General features: G+C 45.0%; 3 protein-coding genes and 2 non-coding genes across 9 annotated transcripts in view; all 5 read left to right on the top strand.

Moving 5' to 3' along the window:
- Positions 1 to 1,947: 1,947 nt before the first annotated feature.
- Positions 1,948 to 12,355, top strand: atg16l1 (ATG16 autophagy related 16-like 1 (S. cerevisiae)). Of its 5 annotated transcripts, none has more exons than XM_044119938.1 (20): positions 1,948 to 2,169; positions 2,918 to 3,029; positions 3,108 to 3,201; positions 3,365 to 3,467; positions 3,847 to 3,920; positions 4,000 to 4,069; positions 5,895 to 6,076; positions 6,150 to 6,215; positions 6,306 to 6,392; positions 7,401 to 7,457; positions 7,534 to 7,636; positions 8,426 to 8,531; positions 9,578 to 9,648; positions 9,732 to 9,803; positions 9,912 to 10,032; positions 10,162 to 10,267; positions 10,364 to 10,513; positions 10,831 to 10,878; positions 10,952 to 11,053; positions 11,130 to 12,355. In XM_044119938.1, exons 2-20 carry the CDS (start codon positions 2,924 to 2,926, stop codon positions 11,221 to 11,223), a joined length of 1,812 nt encoding a protein of 603 aa, XP_043975873.1. In that variant the 5' UTR covers positions 1,948 to 2,169; positions 2,918 to 2,923; the 3' UTR covers positions 11,224 to 12,355. The 5 variants fall into 5 exon arrangements, with proteins under 5 accessions (XP_043975873.1, XP_043975874.1, XP_043975872.1 ...); XM_044119939.1 differs by having other exon boundaries at positions 1,967 to 2,169; positions 7,398 to 7,457; positions 7,531 to 7,636; positions 10,838 to 10,878; XM_044119937.1 differs by having other exon boundaries at positions 1,968 to 2,169; positions 7,531 to 7,636.
- On the top strand, positions 5,537 to 5,818 carry LOC122833354. The gene has a single exon (XR_006370976.1).
- LOC122833353 lies at positions 8,583 to 8,864 on the top strand. Its single transcript, XR_006370975.1, has one exon.
- A 395-nt stretch (positions 12,356 to 12,750) lies between the features above and the next one.
- On the top strand, positions 12,751 to 20,149 carry LOC122832821 (S-arrestin-like). The gene is made up of 16 exons (XM_044119940.1): positions 12,751 to 14,731; positions 15,625 to 15,692; positions 15,790 to 15,850; positions 16,423 to 16,467; positions 16,553 to 16,752; positions 17,114 to 17,173; positions 17,258 to 17,325; positions 17,397 to 17,532; positions 18,041 to 18,125; positions 18,677 to 18,749; positions 18,838 to 18,975; positions 19,059 to 19,136; positions 19,261 to 19,275; positions 19,350 to 19,402; positions 19,588 to 19,597; positions 19,731 to 20,149. Exons 2-16 carry the CDS (start codon positions 15,645 to 15,647, stop codon positions 19,822 to 19,824), a joined length of 1,164 nt encoding a protein of 387 aa, XP_043975875.1. The 5' UTR covers positions 12,751 to 14,731; positions 15,625 to 15,644; the 3' UTR covers positions 19,825 to 20,149.
- Positions 20,150 to 21,019: 870 nt separating this feature from the next.
- LOC122832818 (diacylglycerol kinase delta-like) overlaps positions 21,020 to 23,270 on the top strand; it is a 17,956-nt gene continuing 15,705 nt past the window's right edge. Inside the window, exon 1 of the mRNA XM_044119931.1 lies at positions 21,020 to 21,178. Within this exon, the coding sequence (XP_043975866.1) occupies positions 21,041 to 21,178 (138 nt within the window). The 5' untranslated portion in view covers positions 21,020 to 21,040. The remainder of the gene's footprint in view (positions 21,179 to 23,270) is intronic.

Genomic DNA, 23,270 nt, shown 5'->3' with positions numbered 1-23,270 from the left:
AGCGTCCTCAGGATCAGCTGCAGGTTTCTGTCGGTGCAAAAAAGCCACTTTTCCAGGAAAATTGGGGACTGGACAGATGGACACCAGCAGGGAGGTTTTCTGATCAGCCATCCTGGCTGTTTTGAAGATCTGGGAGTTGCTGAAAGTCCTGTGTGATGCCGACACCAAAACCAAGTCCAGAGATGGTTCTGGTTCTGTCCAAGACAGAACTGCAATGGATAAACATCTGGAATGTCTCAGAACAAGTTCTAACAATCCTGGAAAAACTAGGAGATTATCAAAGGCACAGGGTTCAAACTGCAGTCCTGGAGGGCCACTGACCTGCAACCTTTAGATGAGCCTCTGCTGCACCACCTAGACAGAATAATCCAGTCATTAAGGTTCTGGAGAACCGATCCACACAAGGAGGAGGAAATTAAACCATTTCCTTACAGTGTTTTGAACCTATGGCTCATCTAAAAGCTGCAGGACAGCGACTGGAGTTTGAGACCCCTGATCTATGGACTTTCTATCACAGGAGTCCCCAAAGTGGGTCCTGGAGGGCCGGCGTCCTGCATGTTTTATTCTCTCTGGTGGCACCAACAACATCAGGATGTCAATGTTCTTCTTAGGCCTTCTAACGAGTCATCATTGGATCCAGGTGCATTAAACCAGGGAGAGATTAAAACATGCAGGAGGCCGGCCCTCCAGGACCCACTTTGGGGGCCCCTGATCTATCACAATGGAGCACTATGTCACAGGACTCATGATGATTTAAGTAACTTAAAGATAAGAACACAGAACCTGAGTCCAGTTCTCAAACAGCTGGGAAACGTCCTGGAAGCCTGGAGTCAGCTCTAAGCAATAAGAAAATATTGGGTCACAACCCGTCACTGTTTGGTCCAGAAAAACAATCATGGTGTGTTGGTGTGAATCACAGGAGTTAGGAAGATGATTAACTCTGGTAACATTGACTTTAAAGGAGGTCGTGGTCTGGATCTGTTCTGGACTCGTTTCAGTCACGGTTTTGTTAATCCATTCAGCTGAAACAGCTTTTCTTAAAGGCTCAGATGTTTTGATGGAGGTTTGTGTTTGTACTGCTTGTCTCACTGTTGACCAGCCAACCCTGCTAAATAGGTGTAGGAGTTGGTACAACAGGTTTTTCCTCTGCTTGTCTGCATATTTGTCAGGCAGATTAATCTCATCTACATTAACTTACTGATCCCATTCCTGTGAGTCCAGTTTGGTGTTCTGTCTGTGGAACACCAAACTTCAATGGTCTTATTTTAGGACCATTGACTTTTGCACTTTCTGCTCTTCTGATATTGTCAACAAGACTGTGATTGCTACACAGGAAAATAAACTTACAGTATTTCTTTCCTACTGGAAGAAAATAAAAACCGAGTCCTTTCATATCGCTACAGTGAAATTGTTTTGCAGCTACAGAGCAGACACACAAAGAACCAAACGACTTTGGTACAAACAGATCATACTGATGTAGATTTGTATGAGTATTTTTTTTTAATCAAATAATTGGTAAGACTGATAATTTGGGCAAATTATGATTTTTATCTATTTGTTTTAGGGGTGCCCAAAGTGGGTCCTCGAGGGCCGGCATCCTGCTCTAGATCTCTCTGCTTTATCAGGCTTGCTTTGTTTATACAAATAAATCCTTCATTTGAAAAACAAATGCATTCAAACATTTTCACATCTTTTCTATGAGTGTATTTATGCTAAACATTTCTGGACTAAAATTCAACACTTTAACTGTATTGTGGCATTAAAATTAAGTTGCACTATATATATTTCAAAAACTTTATTCTATTTGGCAAATATTATATTCATAAATGTAATTTGTCTAAACAAAACCTAATAGGAGAAGTCACGCGGATACGCCATAACATTTTATATATCAAGAAATTTTAAAGCCTAAAAATGTCTATTTATGGATTTGGATTGCAAAAAGTCGGGAAGAGGAAGTCGGTCTGCCTGACGCTCTCTGACGTCATCACGCTGCGCCTCTCCCGGAAGTCTTGGTCGGAGCCAAAATGGCGCAGCAGCGGCAGCTGTTGGTTTTGGTTTTGGTTCGGGAAATAAACGTTAAACGACTAGTACCGTGATCGGACCGCAGTGACGTGACCGGGGAGATCACAGGGACAACAGCCTCGCGTCAGGACGCGCGTGCACGCCGTGAGTGTCACAGTTTTTTCTTTCGGAGCGCGCGGAGCTCAGTAGCTAGCAAAATGCTAAGGTGTTGAGTCACTGTGATTCACCCAGAATTGACTTTGATTTAACTGGGAGTCTATCGGAAATCAGGTCCGAACCAAGCTGCGGTTCTGCTGTAGTTTCTATTTGACCGGAACAAACCGGTTCGGCCCACCTGACTCTACCACCAGCGCGTTAGACGCTGATTACAGGTAACCTGCTACTGGTTCCGGTTCTGTTTTGGTTTCCGCTGGTCAGTTGAGCGCCACCTGATTAACACGTGTTCCTTCCGTTGTAAACATGTTTATGTGACTCTTTTAATGAGCACAGAACCTCTCGGCTTCCGTAGTTTTCACTCAGGAACGTTGATCTAAACGGAATTAATTTGTGTCTGGATAACTGATCAATAATCAGCTCTGGAGCAGGTTTGTCATCCGGACCGCGGTTATGTAGTTAAATCCTGGTCCAATTCAGCATAATTAACCTATCTGATTACGTTGTCATGGTAACCTGATTGCATCAGGAATGAAACAGCTGATTCATGAGCAGAGAGGTGGATGTGTGGACAGAGGGCTCACTCTGTCCTCAGGGGAGAAACTGGTATCTACTGCAGTTTAAATGGATCAGAACCAGAATCCGATTCTGATCCAAACAGAGCTGTCTGAGATGCAGCTCGTCCTTCTGTCTGTCCCGGTGTGTCTCTGTGTCCCACTGACTGCTGCCGCTCTTCCAGGGTGTGATGGCGGAGCGGCTGGCCGACTGCGGCTGGAAGAGACACATCTCAGACCAGCTGAAGCTCAGGGACAGAGTTCAGAGACAAACCTTCGAGGAGATCGTCCAGCAGTGTGAGTTAGGATGCTCTGAGGACACACTATGTCCCGCTCTGAGGACAGAGCGAGGGGTTAAAGCTGTTTGTCTTTCAGACAATCGTCTCTTGGAGAAGTCTGACCTGCAGGCCGTCCTCACTGAGAGATACCAGACAGATAAGTATGACGTCCAGAGAGGACATGAGGCCAGGTGAGACACTCTGGAGCTGAGTCTCAGCTTGGTCAGTCCAGCCTGAGACATCCTGTCCTCTTAACGTTGTTTCTGTTTCCTGTTTTTCTTTTGTCCCCATCATTTCTTGTTTGTCCTCATCCTCTGTCCCCTTGTTTCCTCTCTGTCTCTGTCCCCTGTCCAGCTCCCTCGACTCGTCCCGCAGCGACTCCCTGCACCAGGAAATGTCCCAGATGAGAATTCGCCACCAGGAGGAGCTGACCGAGCTGCACAAGAAACGAGGCGAGGTGAGTAACAGGAAGTGATGTCGCCTGTCCTCGTCCCGAGTGTCCGCGTGGCATTCAGGAGCTGTGGGGCGTCCCTGCTCCTCTGCAGGTGTTTCTGGTCCATCAGTGTCTCTGTTGGAGACAGCGCCTCCCTCAGGCTGCTGCAGGCGCTGCAGTTTACTTCCTGTGAAGCGTCACTGGAAACCAGTTCAGGTTCTCGCGTTCCTCATGCAGCAGCTTCTCCTCTCCCTTCTGCTGCTCCTGTAGCAGCGGCCCTGCTGGGCGGAGCCAGTCTGTCCCTTCAGGACACACCTGTAGCTGGACGCTCGGGGGTCGAGTGTTTAAAACAGGAAGTGCTTCTGAAAGTGGGCGGAGTCAGTAACCTTCCTGTCTCCTGCAGCTGGCTCAGACTGTGATCGAACTCAACAACCAAATCCAGCAGAAGGATCGAGAGATCCAGAGCAACGAGGCCAGGTGAGTCTCTCACACACACAAACACACACACCTGATGAGTCGGATCACCTGCAGCAGCTGATTGGTTCTCCCCTTCCAGGATGTTGGAATACCAGCAGCAGATCGCCAGCCTGGAGGGAGACTGTCGGGATCTGAGGAGCAGCCTGCAGGTACGACTCCGTGAAGATAATTAATCTGTTGATAAAGAATCTCCAGTAGCAGTCAGTTTTGCAACAAATCTTAAGAGGCTTCTGACTAAAGACTGTCATGACATGTTAACAGCTCAATATCCAGGCAGCAGTGATGATATTCCACTTCAACACTTCCTGGATGAAGAGGCTCAAGCCTCCATGGTTCCAAAGCGAAATGTGTTTTTGGGACCGTCTGTCTCTGCTAACATTGTGGACCGGCTACAATCAGCAGTCCGATCAGTAGATCATTCACACACCTGCTATAAACTTATTGCCTCTCTGGCAGTGCTGTTTACATTATTTACATTTATAATAAGATACATTTATTGGTGATTGGCCGGTACTATATGAAGCCCATCTTCTCTCCTAATCTGATCTTCGTCAGGAAAGGTTTATAAATCATCTCTGTCCTGTTCTGCTCTGCAGTGAGAGGTTTGACCAGGTCAGGTCTGAATGTTTACAGTTATCAATATTCACCCTCTGTTACCAACTCAGTGACTTTCTTGCTACATTTGGTGACATTTCAGACAAAAAAATTGGTATTGGCCAAAATTAAACTGGGCAGTTTTTTAAAGATCGGCCACAGAACTGCAATCGGTGCAGCTCTACACATATTCATGACTTTCTTTGATTAAATAAATTTATCTTGAGCGTTATGCTAATAGCTAAAAATGTAATTTATACCAGGTGAGTCTGTGGACCGGTACCGGTACCGGACTGATTCTGAGCCTTCAAATGATTTTAACAGAAGTTTCTCATAATTTATTAGTTGATGTAAAAATAATGTTTGTTTTCGCCACTAAATGATTTTAATCAGCAGCAAACAACAAAACCCAACTGCAGCCTAGAGCAGCTCATCGATTGGTGGCCCCAAGAGCAATTATTTACTTTTTATTTTTATCCATAAAATAATGATTTCTGCATTATTATTAAATAAATATTCTTGTAAAAACAAATCACTTCATAGTGAAATATGAAATATGTTTTTAATATCATAATGACATAGAAATTATTACTAAAAAAATATCAGCTCCACTAAGGGGGCCCCTTGGTGGCCTTGGGGCCCTAAGCGACTGCTTAATTTGCTTATGCCTTGGGCCGGCCCTGGCATTAGCTCCTGCTGGCGGCGTTAGCTCCTATTGTAGCTAATATTGTAAACGTATCTAAAGGCAATCAACTTCATTTTTCAACAAATTCAGCCTCCTCCTCTCTCTGCTCTTCATCCATGAAGCCTCCTTTTCAACTCCTCTGGGATTTGGGGTCAAAGGTCAGGTATTATCAGCTGCTCCGAGTTATAAAAACAACGCCTTAAGCTGCGTTGGTTTGTATTTTCCTCGTGTCGGTACAGATGAGAAGTTTCATCTCCAGAAGCTGCGATTATGTGAAAATAAATAAAATACAAAATAAAAGCCCAAATTTCAAAATAAGCCCCGCCCACCTGCTGAAGGTCAGTGATGAGCTGTAAAAGGTCTGATTCCCACAATCCTCTGCTGCCTCCGGCTCCCAGCAGCTCGCCCTCTGCTCCCATCATGCTCCAGTCATGCAGCCATGGGCCCAGCAGCTGCTGACACACAGGATGTGACATCACACAGGATGTGACATCACTGAGAGGCTGAGCTGAGAACCTGCAGCCTCTCTGTGATGTTGATCCAACACGACCAATCAGGAAGGAGCATCAGGAGGACGAGGAGGAAGAGGGAGCTGATCTCAAGTTTTCAAGCTGAGACCTTCATCCCTGAGACCGACGGCGTTATGACTTCACCACCCGACCATGTGACCGCGGTAACTTCCTGTTTCTGTGCAGGAGCTGGAAATGGCCAATCAGACGCTGAAGGACGAGTACGACGCGCTGCAGATCACCTTCTCTGCCCTGGAGGAGAAGCTGAGGAAGACATCAGAGGACAACCAGGAGCTGGTGTCCCGCTGGATGGCCGAGAAGGCCCTGGAGGCCAACCGGCTCAACGCAGAGAACGAGAAGGACACCAGGTGGGCGGGGCGTCAGCGGGCGGAGGGGCGGGGCCTCTGAGCGCCGATGTGACAGCGGCTGGTTGTATTCCAGGCGCAGACAGGCCAAACTGCAGAAGGACCTGGCGGAGGCTGCCAAGGAGCCGCTGCCCATCGAACAGTCAGTGACCTCCACTTCCTGTCTGAGTAAACCCGGATCCAGTCCAGGTAAGGTTCTGGTGATGAACCCGGCTCTGTGTTTCCTCTGCAGGGACGATGACATCGAGGTTCTGGCTGAGGACGGAGGGAAGGGAGCCGGAGAAACGTCACCAAACCGACCAATCGGCAGGACGCTGAGGTGAGATTCAAGGATTCCCCGGCACCACGTGTGCCACGACATGTCAAAACGTTACCGCACACGGCCACCCGTTAGCACCTGTTAGCACCCATTAGCACCCGTTAGCACCTGTTAGCACCCATTAGCACCTGTTAGCACCCGTTAGCACCTGTTAGCCGCTGTAGCTAGCCGCTGCAGGCGCCATTCCTGTGCATTGAGTCGTATTCACTAAACCAGACTGTTCTGATGTATGATCAGCAGGAACCTGCTACAAAAATGTTCATAGCGCCATAATTTCTGTAAAATGTGGATTAAATTAAGGTTAAGAAAACTGCTTATGTTTTGATATGTAAATATGTATTAATCCTAAATATTAATCTGTAAAGTTTGGTCAGTTCTTTCAAGTTGACAACGACAACTAACCGAATGTTGTTTTCTTTTATACTAGGCAAATTAATTCTTGTAAACTGTAAAAGACGTTTATTAAATACTTGATGAAATATTATGAACATTGCGATGATCTACAAACAAACAAGAAAATTGGTCCAGGTTTTATTTTTATATTGAACTTTTGGAATGTCGGCGGCTGCAGAGCCACAACAAAGAGAAAATAAATGAACAGATGAAGAACAAATCAGAACCAGTAAAATTCTTCATTTTTCTTTTTTAACGCTCCACACCAGACTCGTTGCCATGGCAACCAGCTCCGACAGAGCAGAGATTACTTCAGGAACATCAACACAAAAAAACACGCAGACATTTCCTACATGAATCGAACATTCAGTCCGTTATGGTTTCAGATTTATTATTATTATTATTATTATTATTATTATTATTATTATTATTATGATTAATAATAATAATTTGACAACATTATCGTCTGAACATTAGCGCCGTTGGTCCATTAGCTTGTGAGCATCCACCAGCAGAAACATGAGTCGGCGCCCCTGGTGGCGAATCGTAAACCTGACAGATAAACAAACATGGCGGCTCCTGGTTGACGGTTCTGGTTCTGTTTGTGTTCAGCAGGAAAACGTCCCAGCAGCCTCAGGCCGGGCTCCTCGACTCCATCTCCAACATCTTTGGGTAGGTACCGGTCAGCGCAGCTCCAGCTCGTCTGAGCGTGCTCAGTTGATGACGCTGCGTTTCTCCTCCTCAGCAGGCGTCGGTCGGCGAACTCCTTCGGCACGTCTCCAGAAACCGCCGAGACGCCGTCGGGAGGCTGTGCGGAGGTCCGGGTGCCGACCACGGCGCTGCACGTCTTTGTGAGTTTCTTTCAGCGCCGCCAGGAACCCAATCAGACGGCCGGACTTCCTCACTGGAAGTTCTGGTTCTGATCAACCCGACGGTCACTGAGGCGACGAAAACCAAACATAAAAAAACACCAAGTCCTCATCAGCAGCCCAACCGTCCCTACTGGTGACCCCAAGGCTGTGCACTGTATGGCAAACTGTTTTAACATAAAATCGAATTAATTCATGACTGGACACTTTTCAGTTCTCTCATTACATCCTGGTCTCAGATTTATCGAAGCTTTAGTTCAAGATATCTACAATAAATTACTGACCATCTGGAATATTTATTTAATAGATTAACTGTTAAATTAGGATGAGTCATAAAGTAAATTTGAGATATCTCTCGTTTTGTTTGGAGTCGTCATCATTCCAATTCAGTTTGTCTATTTTTAAATGGAGGTAAAAGATTCAAGTAGTGAAATTACATCACAGTTAGATGAAAGTAAATAATGATTTGTTTTATGATATCTCCTAAAGAATTAGAAGCAGCTTTTCTACTTTGAATATCTTGAATTAACATCCTGACCAGTCAGAGTTGCAGCACTGAAATGTTGGATAATAATTCTGTCGAGTCAAAACATCTCAGGTTTAAGAAGCATTTTGAAATTGGCTGGTTGATGGCAGATGTTTTAAAGTGCAGCAGGTTTTGGTGGAGAATAAAAGGAAAATTTTTACGGATTTCTGAAGCAGTTTTCCAGTTTTTGAAGTTTTGTAGGTTTTTTTTCTCTACAAACAGGAAAAACTGTTTCTGCTCCACAGGAAGCTCACGACGGAGAGGTGAACACCGTCCGGTTCAGCCCCAGCTCCCGTCTCCTAGCAACCGGGGGGATGGACCGCAGGGTGAAGCTGTGGGAGGTGGTCTCAGGTGAGCGTCACACGGTAACGCCTCAGCATTAAGCCCCGCCCACCTGCTGAAGGTCAGTGATGAGCTGTAAAAGGTCTGATTCCCACAATCCTCTGCTGCCTCCGGCTCCCAGCAGCTCGCTCTCTGCTCCCATCATGCTCCAGTCATGCAGCCATGGGCCCAGCAGCTGCTGACACACAGGATGTGACATCACACAGGATGTGACCTCACTGAGAGGCTGAGCTGAGAACCTGCAGCCTCTCTGTGATGTTGATCCAACACGACCAATCAGGAAGGAGCATCAGGAGGACGAGGAGGAAGAGGGAGCTGATCTCAAGTTTTCAAGCTGAGACCTTCATCACCACTGTAATCAGATTACTTTACCAAAGAGTAATCAGATTACTTTACCAAAGAGTAATCAGATTACTTTACCAAAGACTGTAGATGATTCTAGAAATAGGACATTTCTTTCTGTCAAAGACAGAAACTAGAGGCGGGCATCGCAGGCTAAACCGTTTCCTGTTCTAAACCCTAAATGACTAACTAAACATCAGCTCTGCTAATGCTAAACACTAAACCAACATGGGATTTATTGGGAGTTAATGTTAAACCACTATGACATTTAGCATAAGCTAATAATGCTAATCCGCTAAACCAACAAGTTTACAAAGCAACCTGGTAAATTAGCGCTGTAGAGTTTAGATGTTTTCTAAAGTTAGCTAAGGTGCTAAATGAAAACTTAGCTCTGCTATTAGTGCATTAGAAAAACATTTGTAAGAAAAACAAGAATCAGAGAATCCAGGATTTGGACCAGTACAGGTTTATTTATCCGCAACAATCCTCCACAACCGTTGGTGGCGCTGTCTCATTCATCAGCTTTGCTAATGCTGGAGCAGCGAATCAGGAGCTTCCCGGTCCAAGCAGAGACATCCCCAACATGCTCATCAAATGAGCAGAGTCTGGGTTAGAAAGGTTTTCTTACAGGTCAGTCGTGTTGACTGACAGTCGACCAATCAGAACCTGTTTTACTGCCGACCAATCACAGCGCAGCGTTACTGTGTGTTCAGGTCGCTGTGAGGCTAAAGGAGCTCTGACCGGCAGCAACGCAGGAATCACCAGCATCGACTTCGACAGCTCTGTAAGTCTGTTTCTGCTGGTCTCTGTCGCCATGGTTACCCTGGTTACCTGCTCTTGCTTACCTCTTTTCTTTGTTTTTATCAGGGCTCCTACCTGCTCGGTGCGTCCAACGACTTCGCCAGTCGAATCTGGACTATGGACGACTACAGACTGAGGGTGAGTCCTGATTGGTCAAAATCATCATCGCTAACGAGCTCCACTCAGCAGAGGGAGGAGTCAGTGTGCATCAGGTGAGCTGTACTCACCTCTCTACCTGTCCTCCAGCACACCTTGACGGGTCACAGCGGGAAGGTTCTGTCTGCTCGATTCCTATTGGACAACGCCCGCATCGTGTCTGGCAGCTACGACCGAACGCTCAAACTGTGGGACCTGCGCAGCAAAGTCTGTACGTCATTGGTCACACCTGTCCGCCCACCTGTACCTCCACCTGTCTCCACCTGTCCACTCACCTGTACCTCCACCTGTCTCCACCTGTCCACTCACCTGTACCTCCACCTGTACCTCCACCTGTCAGGTATGAAGACGGTTTTCGCCGGCTCCAGCTGTAACGACATCGTTTGCACGGAGCAGTGCGTCATGAGCGGACACTTCGATAAGAAGGTCCGGTTCTGGGACATCAGGTGGGTTCTGATCAGAGGTGATCATGTGATGAGCTGCTGAGCTTCTGATTGGCTGAGCCAGCCTGACCCGGTGACCTGTGCTCTGGCTCACGTCAGGGCGGAGAGCATCGTGCAGGAGATGGAGCTGCAGGGCCGGGTGACGTCTCTGGACCTGAACCACGACCGCAGCGAGCTGCTGACCTGCTCCAGAGACGACGTGCTGAAGATCATCGACCTGCGCAGCAACGCCGTCCGGCAGACCTTCAGGTGAGAAACCAACGCCCAGGTGGAAACAAAGATCCAGGGATGTTTTCACCTGGAGCTTTGAATTCTCTGGGAAGCTTCAGCTCCTCTTTCATGCTTCAGGATTTTTCTCCCGCTGGTTTGGGCCAAATATTACAGAATTAAAGAAACGTGAGAAACTTAAAGATGGCGCCTTGAATGAGCGTTTTGACTTGGAGTTTAGTTACTCTTCATCACAGCTGTTGTCATAGTCACCATCATGATGTGGACTCTGTGTGTGTGTGTGTGTGTGTGTGTGTGTGTGTGTGTGTGTGTGTGTGTGTGTGCGTGTGTGTGTTCAGTGCTCAGGGGTTCAAATGTGGAGCCGACTGGACCAGAGTCACCTTCAGGTGAGCTGAACATCAGAACGGTTCTGATAAACGAACAGAACCGCTGCTAACCTGTCCGGTTCTCTCTGGTCAGTCCTGACGGCAACTTTGTGGCCGGCGGGTCAGCAGACGGCGCTCTCTACATCTGGAACGTCCTGACGGGGAAACTGGACCGAACTCTGGACCGAAACCACAGGTAAGAACTGGACCGGACCCGGTTCCGCCGGATCAGACCACCTGTTGTTCACGCTGATGATGTCATCGCCCCGCAGCTCGGCCATCAACTGTGTGTCCTGGTCGCCGTCGGGAACGTTCGTCGCCAGCGTGGAGAAAGGCAGCAGAGCCATCCTGTGGTCTGACATGTGATTGGCTGGAGCCCAGGAAGGGGGCGGAGCCAACACGCTGCTGGACTGCTGATGAAGCTGCTGACGAGCTTTTAATGCTCAGTCGTTTAAACTGTGACAGAATAAGAGCTGGCTCCCAGCGCCACCTGCTGGTTGACGGTTGAATGGACAGCTGATGAAGGCTGAGGAAGAGGAGGAGACGGCTTGGTTAGAAACAGGAAGTTCTTCGCACTAAACAGATGAAGATTAAAGACTCTGAGAGTGAATGTTGGTCTGTTTGATACACACACACACACACACACACACAGCTGCTGAAGTGCCTTTGAGCGTTCCCGGAGCGATTCTGGGAAAGCTGCCGGTTCCTTCAGATGCAGCCGCTGAAATGTTACCATGGAAACGGCCTGATCAGTTTTCAGATGCATAAACACTAATCGGTCTGTAGTTTTTCTGTTCTGTTCATGTTTTCAGTTGGCTGGGAGACATTAAACCCAAACGATTCGCTCATGCTGCGTTCACTGACCCCTGGGAAAATGAACGATGTTTCCAGCTCACTGCTTTAGCTCTGCAGACACAGACCTTCAGGTTTTCAGGCTCACTGCTCCAGATGTTCTGATTCTCACACAGCAGACCAATCCTCAGGTCTTTTGCTGGATCCCGACGGGTCGGGTTGACGGTCCAGGAACCCGGCGCCGGCTCTGGGAGCCTCACCGCACGGCCGCCATGCTGGGTGGGCTTCTGATTGGTTGCTTGAAGCCTCTGCATGTTTTCATTGGAGTTTGTGTGAAAATGAATGTAAATTGAAACAGGAGATTCCTGCTCACCTCAGTTCTTCTCAGTGTTTCAGGAGGGAAACGTTTCGTTTTGGATTTATCAGGATTTATGTGCAGAATTATTCAACAGCTAATGAATAACACATTTTCTCATCACTTTTTTATTTTTGTTTTAAATGGTTACAAATGACTCAAAACTTTCCACCAAACATTTCTGAGATCGGTGGCATAAAGAGCCGCCTGACAAACTGCAGAACCGCGGTCGGGTCAGAACATGAACACGAGTCCAACGTCTGAATCCCTGCAGAGGATTCAGTTTGATCCTTTATTGTGAGAAAGTCTTCATCGTCAAGCTGCTGTAAATAAACCGACTGTTTGCTGAAACTTTCAGGGCAAAATGAAGTTGATCTAAAACTGCATTTCACTGCGGTGGGTTTGGAAAAAGGTTAAAGTTCATGAGGTCACGATGAATCGCTGACATCACAGTGCCACTCAGAAACAAAGCTGTTGTCTGCAGAAAGAGGGTTCACTCCTAAACTATTCCTGTGATCTCTGAAGTTCTCCACATGTCTGACTGTGAGGACTGCAGATGTTCTGTCCGACCTGGTTCTGGAGTCCAGCCCGGCTAGTCCAGAACTTTAATCAGCCTTTTTGTTGTTAGGATCTTTGCTTGGACTCTCTGTGATGCTCATAGAGCTTCACTAAACTAGCAAACTGTTTATTTTATTATAATATCTTCATTTTACCAGGACGTCCATTGAGATTAAATCTATTTTTTGAGGGAAACTCAGTTTGATCTGAGCTTCTTAATTACATTTATATAATATAAAGTATGGATGATAGAGGAGTCAGAGCCGGATGCCAATCATTTCTCAGATGTAATCATGAAAATGAACCATGACCATCTTCCATCATATTGTCTCTGAATACAGGAAGAATATGGACCAATACAGATCAATGCTGGAACTATTATTATTATTTAATAACAATATTGAACAGGCTCAGTCACAAAGCAGAAATGTTCAGAGAAAAGATGAACTTTGTCTAATAAAACTAAAATGTATCTTTAGTTTTCCTAAAGATACATTTTGGTTTTATTTCAACATTGATTATAGAGTTTACAGGTTGTCCTTGAATGCATCATGATGCCATTTTGGTCACATCTAGCTCTGTAGATCTGCAGCATCTTTCACAGAATGTCAGAGGCCTGAAGCCCGGTTCTAGAGAGGCGACTGGTTCTGCTTCGGTTCAGTCCAGATAAGAGCTGAAGGTGTGTGTGTGTGTGTGTGTGTGTGTGTGTGTCTGAGTTTAGCTGCTGTCAGCACTCAGACTGCTGACTCTGTCTCAGCTGATCAGCTCAGCACAGACTCGTCCTGATCACGCGTGTCAACATGTTATAAACATGATCCTGCTCTGATCGTCCCAGAAGCTCATGGAACTGGTTCTGGTTCTGATCCGACATGGACTCATACTGATGGTTGACTGAAGCAGAAACATGAAGCTCAGACCAGCTAAGGCTCCAAATAAAGACTGGATTCTCTGAGAATTATCTCTAGCCATCAAGTTGGTCAAAAATAAATAAAATTTTAAAAAATTAACATTTATTTTGAAATTGCAAATTAAACATTTCAGATTTTACTTTTAAATTTTTTGTCGATTTAACAGATTTACCATAAATCAGACCTGGAAATCAGAGAAATCTTCCATGAAGAATCTCAACCTTTTAAATATTATTTTCCCTCCTGATTCCAGTTTGTATTTAAAAAGCATCAAACTTCCAGTTCAAACCTTCATCCTGATGAATGAACCTCTGATCACTTCCTGTCATCCTGACAGTTTCAGGAACTCTTCCTCATTCCACCAAACAAAACAAATGAGCGATCCAGATATAATGGTGTTTGTGATGCTGTATGGTGCAACATTAGGGCCAAAATTAAGATGACCAAACCCAGGAGGCTTCATCCATTCTGAAGCAGCTACTTTAAAAATCAAACTGGATAAAATATGAGACTTTCAGCTGCTTCCATTTCCATTGACCTGCTGGTTTAAAGCATCCGGGTGAGTTTCAGCAAAAAATGTTTACCTGAATGTCACAATGACGTCTGAGGCTTTAAGGTAATTAATGTTGTCATCCTGCATTGTTATAAGTTACAGGCAGCCTTAGATCTTCTCTGAGATTTTCTTTTCTCATTTTCTCAGCTGCATTGTCTTTGCCTCTGTTTTTACTTTCATACATTTTTATTCTTTTTTTCAGTTTTCTGACATGGAAATTAGTAGAATCATGGTTGGCTACATGCCTCAAACAGAACTGCAGACAGTAAAATAGAGGTGAATGGAGAGTATCGTTTAGTTTTAAAACAGGAAGTCAGGGATGGAGCCGATAACGAAGCTGAAGTTCTGGGCCTCAATTTCATAATAAAAATGTTGGAATGACTTCAGCAGATGGAAATCTGTTCCTCTCATCATTTACAGCAGAACCCTGGAAACCAACTCCAGCTCCGTTTAACTGGTCAGTGTTTGTAGTTTACATGTGGAGTTTCCTTAGAGCCAGTGTGCACGTGTGAGCGTGCACGTGGGATGCAGTAAACAGAGCTGCAGACGGACGCTGCAGATCTGCCTGCAGGATTACAGAGTAATGATCAGCATGCTGACCACGCTGTGTGCAGAGATTATAAATACATGTGATCAGCTGCTAAACAAGCTTCTCCATCTACAGTCGACTCCATCTCAGGCTTTCTTCATCCTCACCTGCTGCTTCAGGTGAGTTTCTGTTCCCAGGCATCGGTTCAGCCGTTCTAAGAGTTTCCATGGAAACTCAGCATCAGATTTGGCTAGAAAGGAAAATGAGAGTTGGACACAAAAAGCTTTATTTTCCTGTCAGGTTCCAGAGTCTGATTCATGGAGTATTTCTGTATCCTGTCTTCCCAAATCCAATCCTGTAAAGCTACAACCCTGAAACTTTTACATTCATCCCTTCTCCAGAACACTTTAACCAAATGTTATTGAGTTATACAGACGCCTGGGAACAGACCGTTCAGCTCAGCCGTGTTAACAGGATCCGGTTAACAGTTACAGCCTAGTAGCTCTCATAGACAAACCTGCTGTGGATCCTTGGATCTCTTTGGATGGGATTCTGGGATCTCAGCAGATCGTGGGATATTTGGATGCTAGTTAAGAGTAGCGTGTGGAATATCTTGTAATTATGATTCTGTGTGGACTGTAAAGTCTCTGTGGCTCTTGGCTCTCTGAAGACTTTAGGACATTACTGTCCAAAGTCCTCAAGTTTTGGTATCCTGCATGTTTCAGCTCCCTCAGTTCAACATACTTCAACCAAATGGTTCAATTCCTTCATCAGCGTCTTATTAAGTTCTGCAGAGGCCTGGTAACAAACGGTCCACTTGGTTCAGCCGAGTTGGTGAAGAAATTAATCTAAAACTTGTAGACTGGGCTTTGGTGCCTTGCTGCAGATCCTTGGATCTCTGTGGATTGTAAACTCTTTGTAGATGCAGAGAACTCATGAGTTGCTTTATCCTAGAGTAGGATATAGAGTAGGATATCTTTGGATCCTGATTCTGTATAAACGGTAAAGTCTCTGTGGATCTTGCTTCGTTCTCCTCAAGGGCTGTTTGTCTGATTGAATATTTCGGTTTCAGTTTGAGACCCGTTGGTCAGGATGAGTCCGAAACACGTTGTCTTCAAGAAGGTCTCCAGAGACAAGTCTGTAAGTTCTGCTGAGAAAACCCATCCATCTGTTTGTAGGTAAAATGATCTTGAACAAGCAGCCATCTTGATGTGTGTCCCTCTGTTTTGTCTGTCAGGTGGCCGTCTACATGGCGAAGAGAGACTTTGTGGATCACTGTGACTCTGTGGATCCAGTCGGTGAGTTCCAACTTGACCATAAGATGTTCAAGATTAGTTGGGAGGTTTTTAGTTGTTTGTTTGTTTGTTGTTGTTTTTTTTTTGTGAACTGAAGGTTCCTGTGCAGGAAAAAATCTATTAACTTCCATCATCAGAGATGGAGAATGGGACTTCACCAAGATTCTTCTCTGTAGAGAAATAATATTTGTTCTTTTACTGAAAACACTTTGCCCAGAAATCCTAAAGGCTCTAAACCAGGGGTCTCAAACTCCAGTCCTGGAGGGTCGCAGTCCTGCAGGTTTTAGATGAGCCACAGGTACAAAACACTGGAATTAAATGGTTTAATTACCTCCACCTTGTATAGATCAGTTCTCCAGAGCCTTAATTATTCTATTCAGGTGCAGCAGAGGCACATCTAAAAGTTGCAGGACTGCAGCCCTCCAGGACTGGAGTTTGAGACCCCTGGTCTAAACAGAACCGCATCAAAGGGATCAACAAGACTGTCTGTTGTTGGTGCCGAGTCTTTTCTGCATAAACCCAGTGTGGACCATTTCATTGAGTGAAATGGACTTCTCCTGTTTCTCATCTCTCAGACGGCGTGATTGTGATCGACCCAGCACAGCTGAAAGGAAAGAAAGGTGAGCTTTAATCCTCGCACTCCTCAGAAATCATATTTGGGAACCTCAGTCTCCATTAAGCCCGGTTGTTTTCTGTCTCTGCCAGTTTATGTGATGCTGTCGTGCACGTTTCGATACGGTCGTCAGGATATGGATGTGATGGGCGTGGCCTTCAGGAGGGACCTGTTCGTGGTGACCCGGCAGGTTTACCCAGAGTTGCAGGACAAAGAGAAGCTGACCCACTCCAAGGTCCAGCAGAAGCTTCTGCACAAACTAGGAGACAGCGCCTACCCTTTCTTCTTCGAGGTGAGGGTTGAAGGAGACTGAGGTCTGTCCAGACCAAGGTCTGGCTTTAAACCAGGCGTTGCTCTGAAGCAGGCAGAGGACAGGTGTTTGTTGTAAGACCTACTTTGGGTTTGACCAAGTATGGAAGTCTAAATTAGGACAAAAGTAAAATTTTGGACTCAAATCTGAGGGAAGATAAAGGTTGTGAAAAAGACAGAGATCCAATCAGTCAGGGATTGAAATCATATCCTGATCTGAGTTCAGGACAGACCAAGGATCACATCTGACCCAGAGCTAAGATTATGATGCTCCTCATTTAAATCATGAAACATTTTTAAACATCAGTCGACATTCGAGGTCGTCTCCAATAAAACCTTTTCAGTTTCCAGACAACCTGCCGTGTTCTGTCAGTCTGCAGCCCGGTCCGAATGATGTGGGAAAGGTAACAGATCCTCCCTGAAATCATCCATCTGTCTCTGTCCCTCCTGAAGTTTGACCTCCCCCATTGTGTGTTTGTGTTGGGCAGAAATGTGCGGTGGAGTTTGAGGTGAAGGCGTTCCGTGGGGAGAATCAGGATGAGAAGATCGATAAACAGTGAGTGTGTTTACCGGACCTGGATTCACTCCATCAGTGTTGCATCATGTGCTTCTTATCGTTTTCTGCAGGAGCTCAGTTCGTCTCACCATCCGAAAGATCCAGTTCAGTCCAGAGAACACTGAAGTGACTCCATTCGCAGACATGACCTTTGAGTTCTTGATGTCCGAAAAACCTCTACATGTCAAGCTCACCCTTCCCAAAGAGGTCAGATTGGATTCTGGGATCAGTTGATGTGTGACAAACTACCCATGGTCTAGGCTAAAGTTAATTCAAAACAGAAGGGCTAGCCATGTTGGAAGACACCATGAATGAAACTCTGAGCAAAATAGAAAACTCTGGTTCATCTACAAACCTCAGTCTGGGTTCAGTTGAAGTGAACTCTGGTGCAGTTTGAATGCCTATGTGAACACCAAACAGACCAGCTCCACAATAAGGAAGTGGACTACAGCTCAGGGCCTTCTGGGTAAATAAAACAAACAAACAAAAAAATGCTAATCTAGCGTTAGCAGGAGAAATTGCTCGTGGTCTTTAGCCAAAGACTAAAGCAAAATCTTCCAACCACTGAAATCTGACGACACTCCAGTTTTGTGTGTATTTTGTGAAGAAGGAAGTTGCACTCAGTGTCCAGAAGATATCCTTCACATTTTAAAGTTTATAGACACAATAATCCTGTCTCTTCCACACACCTGTCCATCTGTTTCTTTGTCTGCAGACGTTTTACCACGGTGAGCCGGTCAAAGCCAACGTTGAAATCACCAACTCCTCCAGCAGGAACATCAAAGACATCAGTTTGTCAGGTGAGGTCCTCTTCCTCCACATCCAAACATCTTCCTCACCTTTACAAACCCGTGTTCAGCTTTACTAACCTGTACACACCTGCCCTTACCAATACACACGCCTGTCTCCCCAGTTGTACACCTGTACCCACCTTTATACAGTTTGTCTTTACCTGTACACAATCGGTCGTCACCTTTACACACCTGTCATATCTTTTATACACATGGGCTAACCTTGTCATACCTGCCCCGAACCTTTATGTAACTATTTGTCCTTTATGCACACTTGTCTTTATACAACTTTGCTTACCTGTACACACCTGTCCTTATTTCTACCCATCTGAACTCACCTGTCCTGTGATTGAACTAACGAGTTTCTGCTCAGTATCTCTGTATGATCACAACTTTATTAGATTCTCAGAGGAAACTTATGAGCAAGGGAACCTGCAATAACACGATTGTGTCATGGATGTATTTCTGACTGTTGTTCCTGAACATGTACCAGGTATATATGGATACCTGTACATGAAGTTGTCACTTTCTCATCATTGTTTCTTCTTGACTGTGTTCAGTTGAGCAGGTGACCAATGTGGTGCTCTACTCCAACGACAAATATGTGAAATCTGTGGCCAAAGAAGAGACTGAGTGAGTGTTTGTGTGTCTGGTGTACTTTCTGATTTACCGGTTATCTGTTGGAGCTCTATTGTTCATGAGGTTCTGATCCACGTCCCAGGGATTCGGTTCCCTCTGGTACCACACTGAAGAAGGAGTACACTCTGTACCCTCTGCTGGCGTACAACAAGGACCGCAGAGGAATCGCTCTGGATGGACGGCTGAAACATGAAGACACCAACCTGGCTTCGTCCAGCATGTAGGGTCACGGTGTCACGGTTCACTGAAGGATCGGTACTGAAGGACCAAGGAGGAGTTCTGAGTGTTGTCTCTCTGTCTCAGTGTGAAGCAGGAGGTGCTGAAAGAGGTCCAGGGGATGCTGGTTTCCTACAAGGTGGTACTGAAAATGATAGCCTCCGGGTGAGTTAACCTCTGCTTTCAGTTTGTTTGTATGTGTGGAGACACTCAGCAGCAAATCATCTGCAGTTGTAGATGAATGTTAACTGACTGTGTCTCTGCTCCGTCTACTGCTGCTCACCAACAGGACGGTGGGGTCCAGGTACGTACATGTCTCCACACCGTTTGTGTGTGTCTTTTATGACGTGGAGGCTCACAGCTCTGTGTGTTTCACAGTGAGGTTTCTGTGGAGGTGCCCTTCAAACTGATGAACCCAAAATCAGAACCAGGTAAAGACTTGAAATGCTTAATATCCCACACAGCCCCACCCTCAGATGCATGTAGCTCTGCCTACCAGATCGGTGTAGCCAAACTGGACTCATTGTTTCAAAGTAAAGGGTTCTTTCATTTGATTGCCTCAGATTCATTATTCACATCCTCTTTTTGTTCTTCTTCTGCTGCTTCTGACCCGCAGCGAAGGACAGGTAAGATTGTCTGCTTGAGCACGACAATTCAGTCTTCAAACTTTAAAAATCAGAGAAAACAAATAAAACTTTATGTTTGGACATGTTGTGTGGCCGTCACATGGCTCTCCAGCTTTCTCTCTGACCTTTGCAGTGAACCTGACGACATGGTGTTTGAAGACTTTAAACGGGCCTACCTGAAGGGCGTGGTCTACGGAGATGATGATGAGTCTCCAGCTGAGGCCTAAACTACAAAGATGGCCGACAGCATCGACTGCTCAGTTCTTCACCTAAAGATCAATGGACATTCAGGACAGAGGAGTCATCAGAGGAACCTCACATGGTTACCCTGCAAGATGCCTGTTGTGAAGTCCTCAGAGTTAGATAGTGCCTGTAGTTGTTAACCTCTGACAGTTCCTCAGTGGAGGCGTAGCTCAAATCTGTATGTCCCTCTGTAGAGGTGGAGGTACCTAAGGGGCGGGGCTACATATATTTGTAGTATTGTTCTGTTGATTCTAGTGAATCAGATACAGACCAGAGTTCAGAATGTAATTTTTAACTGTTCTCAAATTAAAGAACTTCCTAAACCAAAATGTGTCTGTTTGATTCATCCAACCAGCCAACCAAACAACCAACAAGCCATTTGTCCGTCCAACTATATTTTAATGCAACATATCTCTTCTTTAAATTACATCAAGAAAAAAATCAAAAGGAATGGTGAAGAACAGCTTTGGACCTCCACAAATCTGGTTGTTTTTGTGTCCAATTTCAAGATGATTATTTGTGTCTCATTCATCTGGTCAAGCAATCTTGCAAATTGAAACAGCCTGTAAATGTCCAGCCATCTGGAGAAGGATTCTGTCTCTCAGAGATGTTTTGGTACAATTTTTTTTAACATATCAATACAAGGCCACTTAGAAAGAAAGAAGCCATTACTAGACGACATAAAAAGGCAAATTACATTTTTCAAATGCACTTAAAAAAGACAAAAAGATTACATTTAGGAGACATTTCTTGGTGTAAATAAGCTAAATTGAAGTGTTTGGTCTGATGACAGATTACACCAGAACTGTCAGATGGAATTGGACTAAAATCCATCAAATTCTTGTAAGAAGCTTGTGGAAGAATATCTAAAACTTCTATGCTCATACATTTAAAAGGTAATTCTTCCAAATATTTGTGAAATGTAGGTACACATCTCAATTTAAAGTATCCTCCGATAATTATTCATTAAATTAGCAACATGAATCAATTTGGCCATCCTAACGGGTCTAAAACTCGAAAGGCTTGGTCGGATTTCATGTAAAACAGTGAAACGACCAATTGCTATTATTCTAGTAATGTTAAAGATTCGCCAGCGGGGGGCGGTATACACCGCTCGCAGCCTCGCTGCTGTGCTGCTCACTGTTCGCCGCTAGGGGGAGCTGCATCTCTGCTACTCATCGGGGTCCTGATAATGACAGGATGGCGGAGGCAGGGGGACCGGAGTCCACTGCGGCCCGGTGCCCGGACGAGTCCTCGGACAGCGAGCCCGAGCAGGAGCCCGGATCTCCGCAGAAGCTCATTCGAAAAGTGTCGACGTCCGGTCAGATCCGCAGCAAGGTATGAAAGGGTCACAGCTGGGGGGTTTATAGCGGGGTATCACTGGTCATTCAGCGGAGTGGGCCCCGTAAAGCCCCGGGCTGCTCCGCTCTGGCCGATGGAACACTGGGGCGCCAAACCCCCGGAGAAAAACTGGCACTTTTATACCAACAGCCCTGAAGAAGTTGTTTTGTAAGCTTTTAAAAAATGAACATGATCACTCTATGGTAGCATAAAGACTGTTCTCTGATCCGTCGTAGAGGAGACCGTCACTGAGTTTAAAAATATCTCTCTGCTACCGAAACTTTTGACACCTTCTACCCTCATCCGCTGCTCGTAGTATGCGCCGCTCAGTGAGCGGCCGCACTACTACTGGAACCAGAATCTGGGCTTTTGGTTCATTTTAATTGATGCCGATTTAAAAAGTATGGTTATTTTTGTATCTTACATCCAGTTATATCCAGAGTCCGATATCAGAGAATAATTAAAAGTTTCGATGAATGTAGCCTTAACTGGAGATCGGTATGATTGTTTATTTACCTAAACTGTTATCCAGAATCTCAGCTGATATTTGAGTTTTTATGAAGCCGTATTAAAGAGTGTGTATATTTCTGTTCTCTAACTGCTTTAAGGTCCGAGTTTGAACCTGTTTATGTTTTAAACATTTGTTAAAAAATTGTTGCTAAAGATTTTAAATGGAGCTTGCTACCATTTTCATTTCCGGAAGATAACGGAACTGGGTTGCGGAACTAATGATGCCTGATTTTGTTTCTATCATTCGAATTCCGTAAAATTCAATTTGTTGCCCCTTTTATTTTTATTTATTTATTTTTGAGATTAATCAAAATTTGATCCGAAGGCTTTTAACTTGTGTTTGGTTAGCGGGTTTATTCATGTAGAAAGTTAACAGAATCTTGGGATTCTTGTGAGTTTTAATAGTGCCGAATTAGAGTGAAGGTTTTTTAGTGTAACTGCGTTAAAAATCACGTCAATGTGCAGTTATTTAAGCTTCTGTAAAAGATTCAAGTTTAAACAAGACAGATTTTAGATGGAATACGGTCCGCGTGTTCTCTACACCAGAAGACCAAAATATTTGTGGATCAAACCTGTTGGTGTTCAACGACTCCACCGGTAAATTATTTCTCAGGAGTAAATAAATACGTCTATTTTGGATCAGTTTAATTTTAATAATATTTAGCATTTAGATAATATTTTGCGAAATTAAGGCACAAAAAATTAGGAATTTAAAATTATTCCCGAGAAACACTGACTAGAGAGAATATGGTTCCGTTCAGTAAAGCGGAGGCCTGGTTGACCAAACTAGGCCTCGGGGTCCTCCACCGTGTCCACCCGGGCAGTGGTGAGTTGTAAGGCGGGGTGGGAGCCTTCACAGCCTGGGCATTGTTCCTGCTGTTGAAACAGATGTTTATTCAGGTTCGGTTCTGCTGAAAGAGGTGAACTTATCATCATTGATAAATGTGATGGATGCGCTAAAACTGGGAAAAATAAAACAATCTGAAACACTGAGCTATAGAAAATTGTATGAAATCAACTATCTTTAGTTTTCGCTGTAAATTAAAGTTTTTCTTATACTTTTTGTTGTGACAATGTAACATAAATTACACGTTAATGTAAAAATTAAAAGTCATATAAATGCAACTTTCTGCACCTGAAAACAGTCTGATCCAAATAGATAAATTGATTGTCTGCGGACTGCTCTGTGAAGCTGTGAGTTCCTACGGCCCCTGAAGGCAGCAGTGGGTGGTTTTCATGAGGCCTCACTGGGATTCAGTTTCTATTTAAAGCTGCTTTCTTCTTGGTTGGAGTTAAACACATGGGGAATGAGTCATGTGGGAATATCAAGGAACAGCTTGGTGGTTTTATCCGCAGCACTCCTTCAGAATGTTCACATGTTCAAAGCAATTTGACCTTTAACCTTTACAGGGAACCTTGTTTACCTCTTAAAACTGTAAACTGGACTCACCGGCTTCCAGGTGAGTCCAGAGATATTCAGGCCTCAGGTGTAGCTGACCGATCCCATCCACTGACTGTGGACTGTCCCATCCAACCATCCAACCATCCATCCATCTATCCAACCATCCATCCATCCATC

Source organism: Gambusia affinis, linkage group LG06 (assembly GCF_019740435.1).
Source record: "Gambusia affinis linkage group LG06, SWU_Gaff_1.0, whole genome shotgun sequence".
In the NCBI taxonomy this organism is placed as follows: domain Eukaryota; kingdom Metazoa; phylum Chordata; class Actinopteri; order Cyprinodontiformes; family Poeciliidae; genus Gambusia; species Gambusia affinis.
This window is presented reverse-complemented; position numbering and strand designations above follow the sequence as displayed.

Coding starts and splice junctions, on each gene's coding strand:
- atg16l1 (XM_044119935.1), top strand. CDS start 2,924: ATGGCGGAGCGGCTGGCCGACTGCGGCTGGAAGAGACACATCTCAGAC. Junction 8,532..9,577: donor GCTGTGGGAGGTGGTCTCAG/GTGAGCGTCACA, acceptor CTGTGTGTTCAG/GTCGCTGTGAGGCTAAAGGA. Junction 10,033..10,161: donor GGACCTGCGCAGCAAAGTCT/GTACGTCATTGG, acceptor TCCACCTGTCAG/GTATGAAGACGGTTTTCGCC.
- LOC122832821 (XM_044119940.1), top strand. CDS start 15,645: ATGAGTCCGAAACACGTTGTCTTCAAGAAGGTCTCCAGAGACAAGTCT. Junction 16,468..16,552: donor ACAGCTGAAAGGAAAGAAAG/GTGAGCTTTAAT, acceptor TGTCTCTGCCAG/TTTATGTGATGCTGTCGTGC. Junction 16,753..17,113: donor CCTACCCTTTCTTCTTCGAG/GTGAGGGTTGAA, acceptor AAACCTTTTCAG/TTTCCAGACAACCTGCCGTG.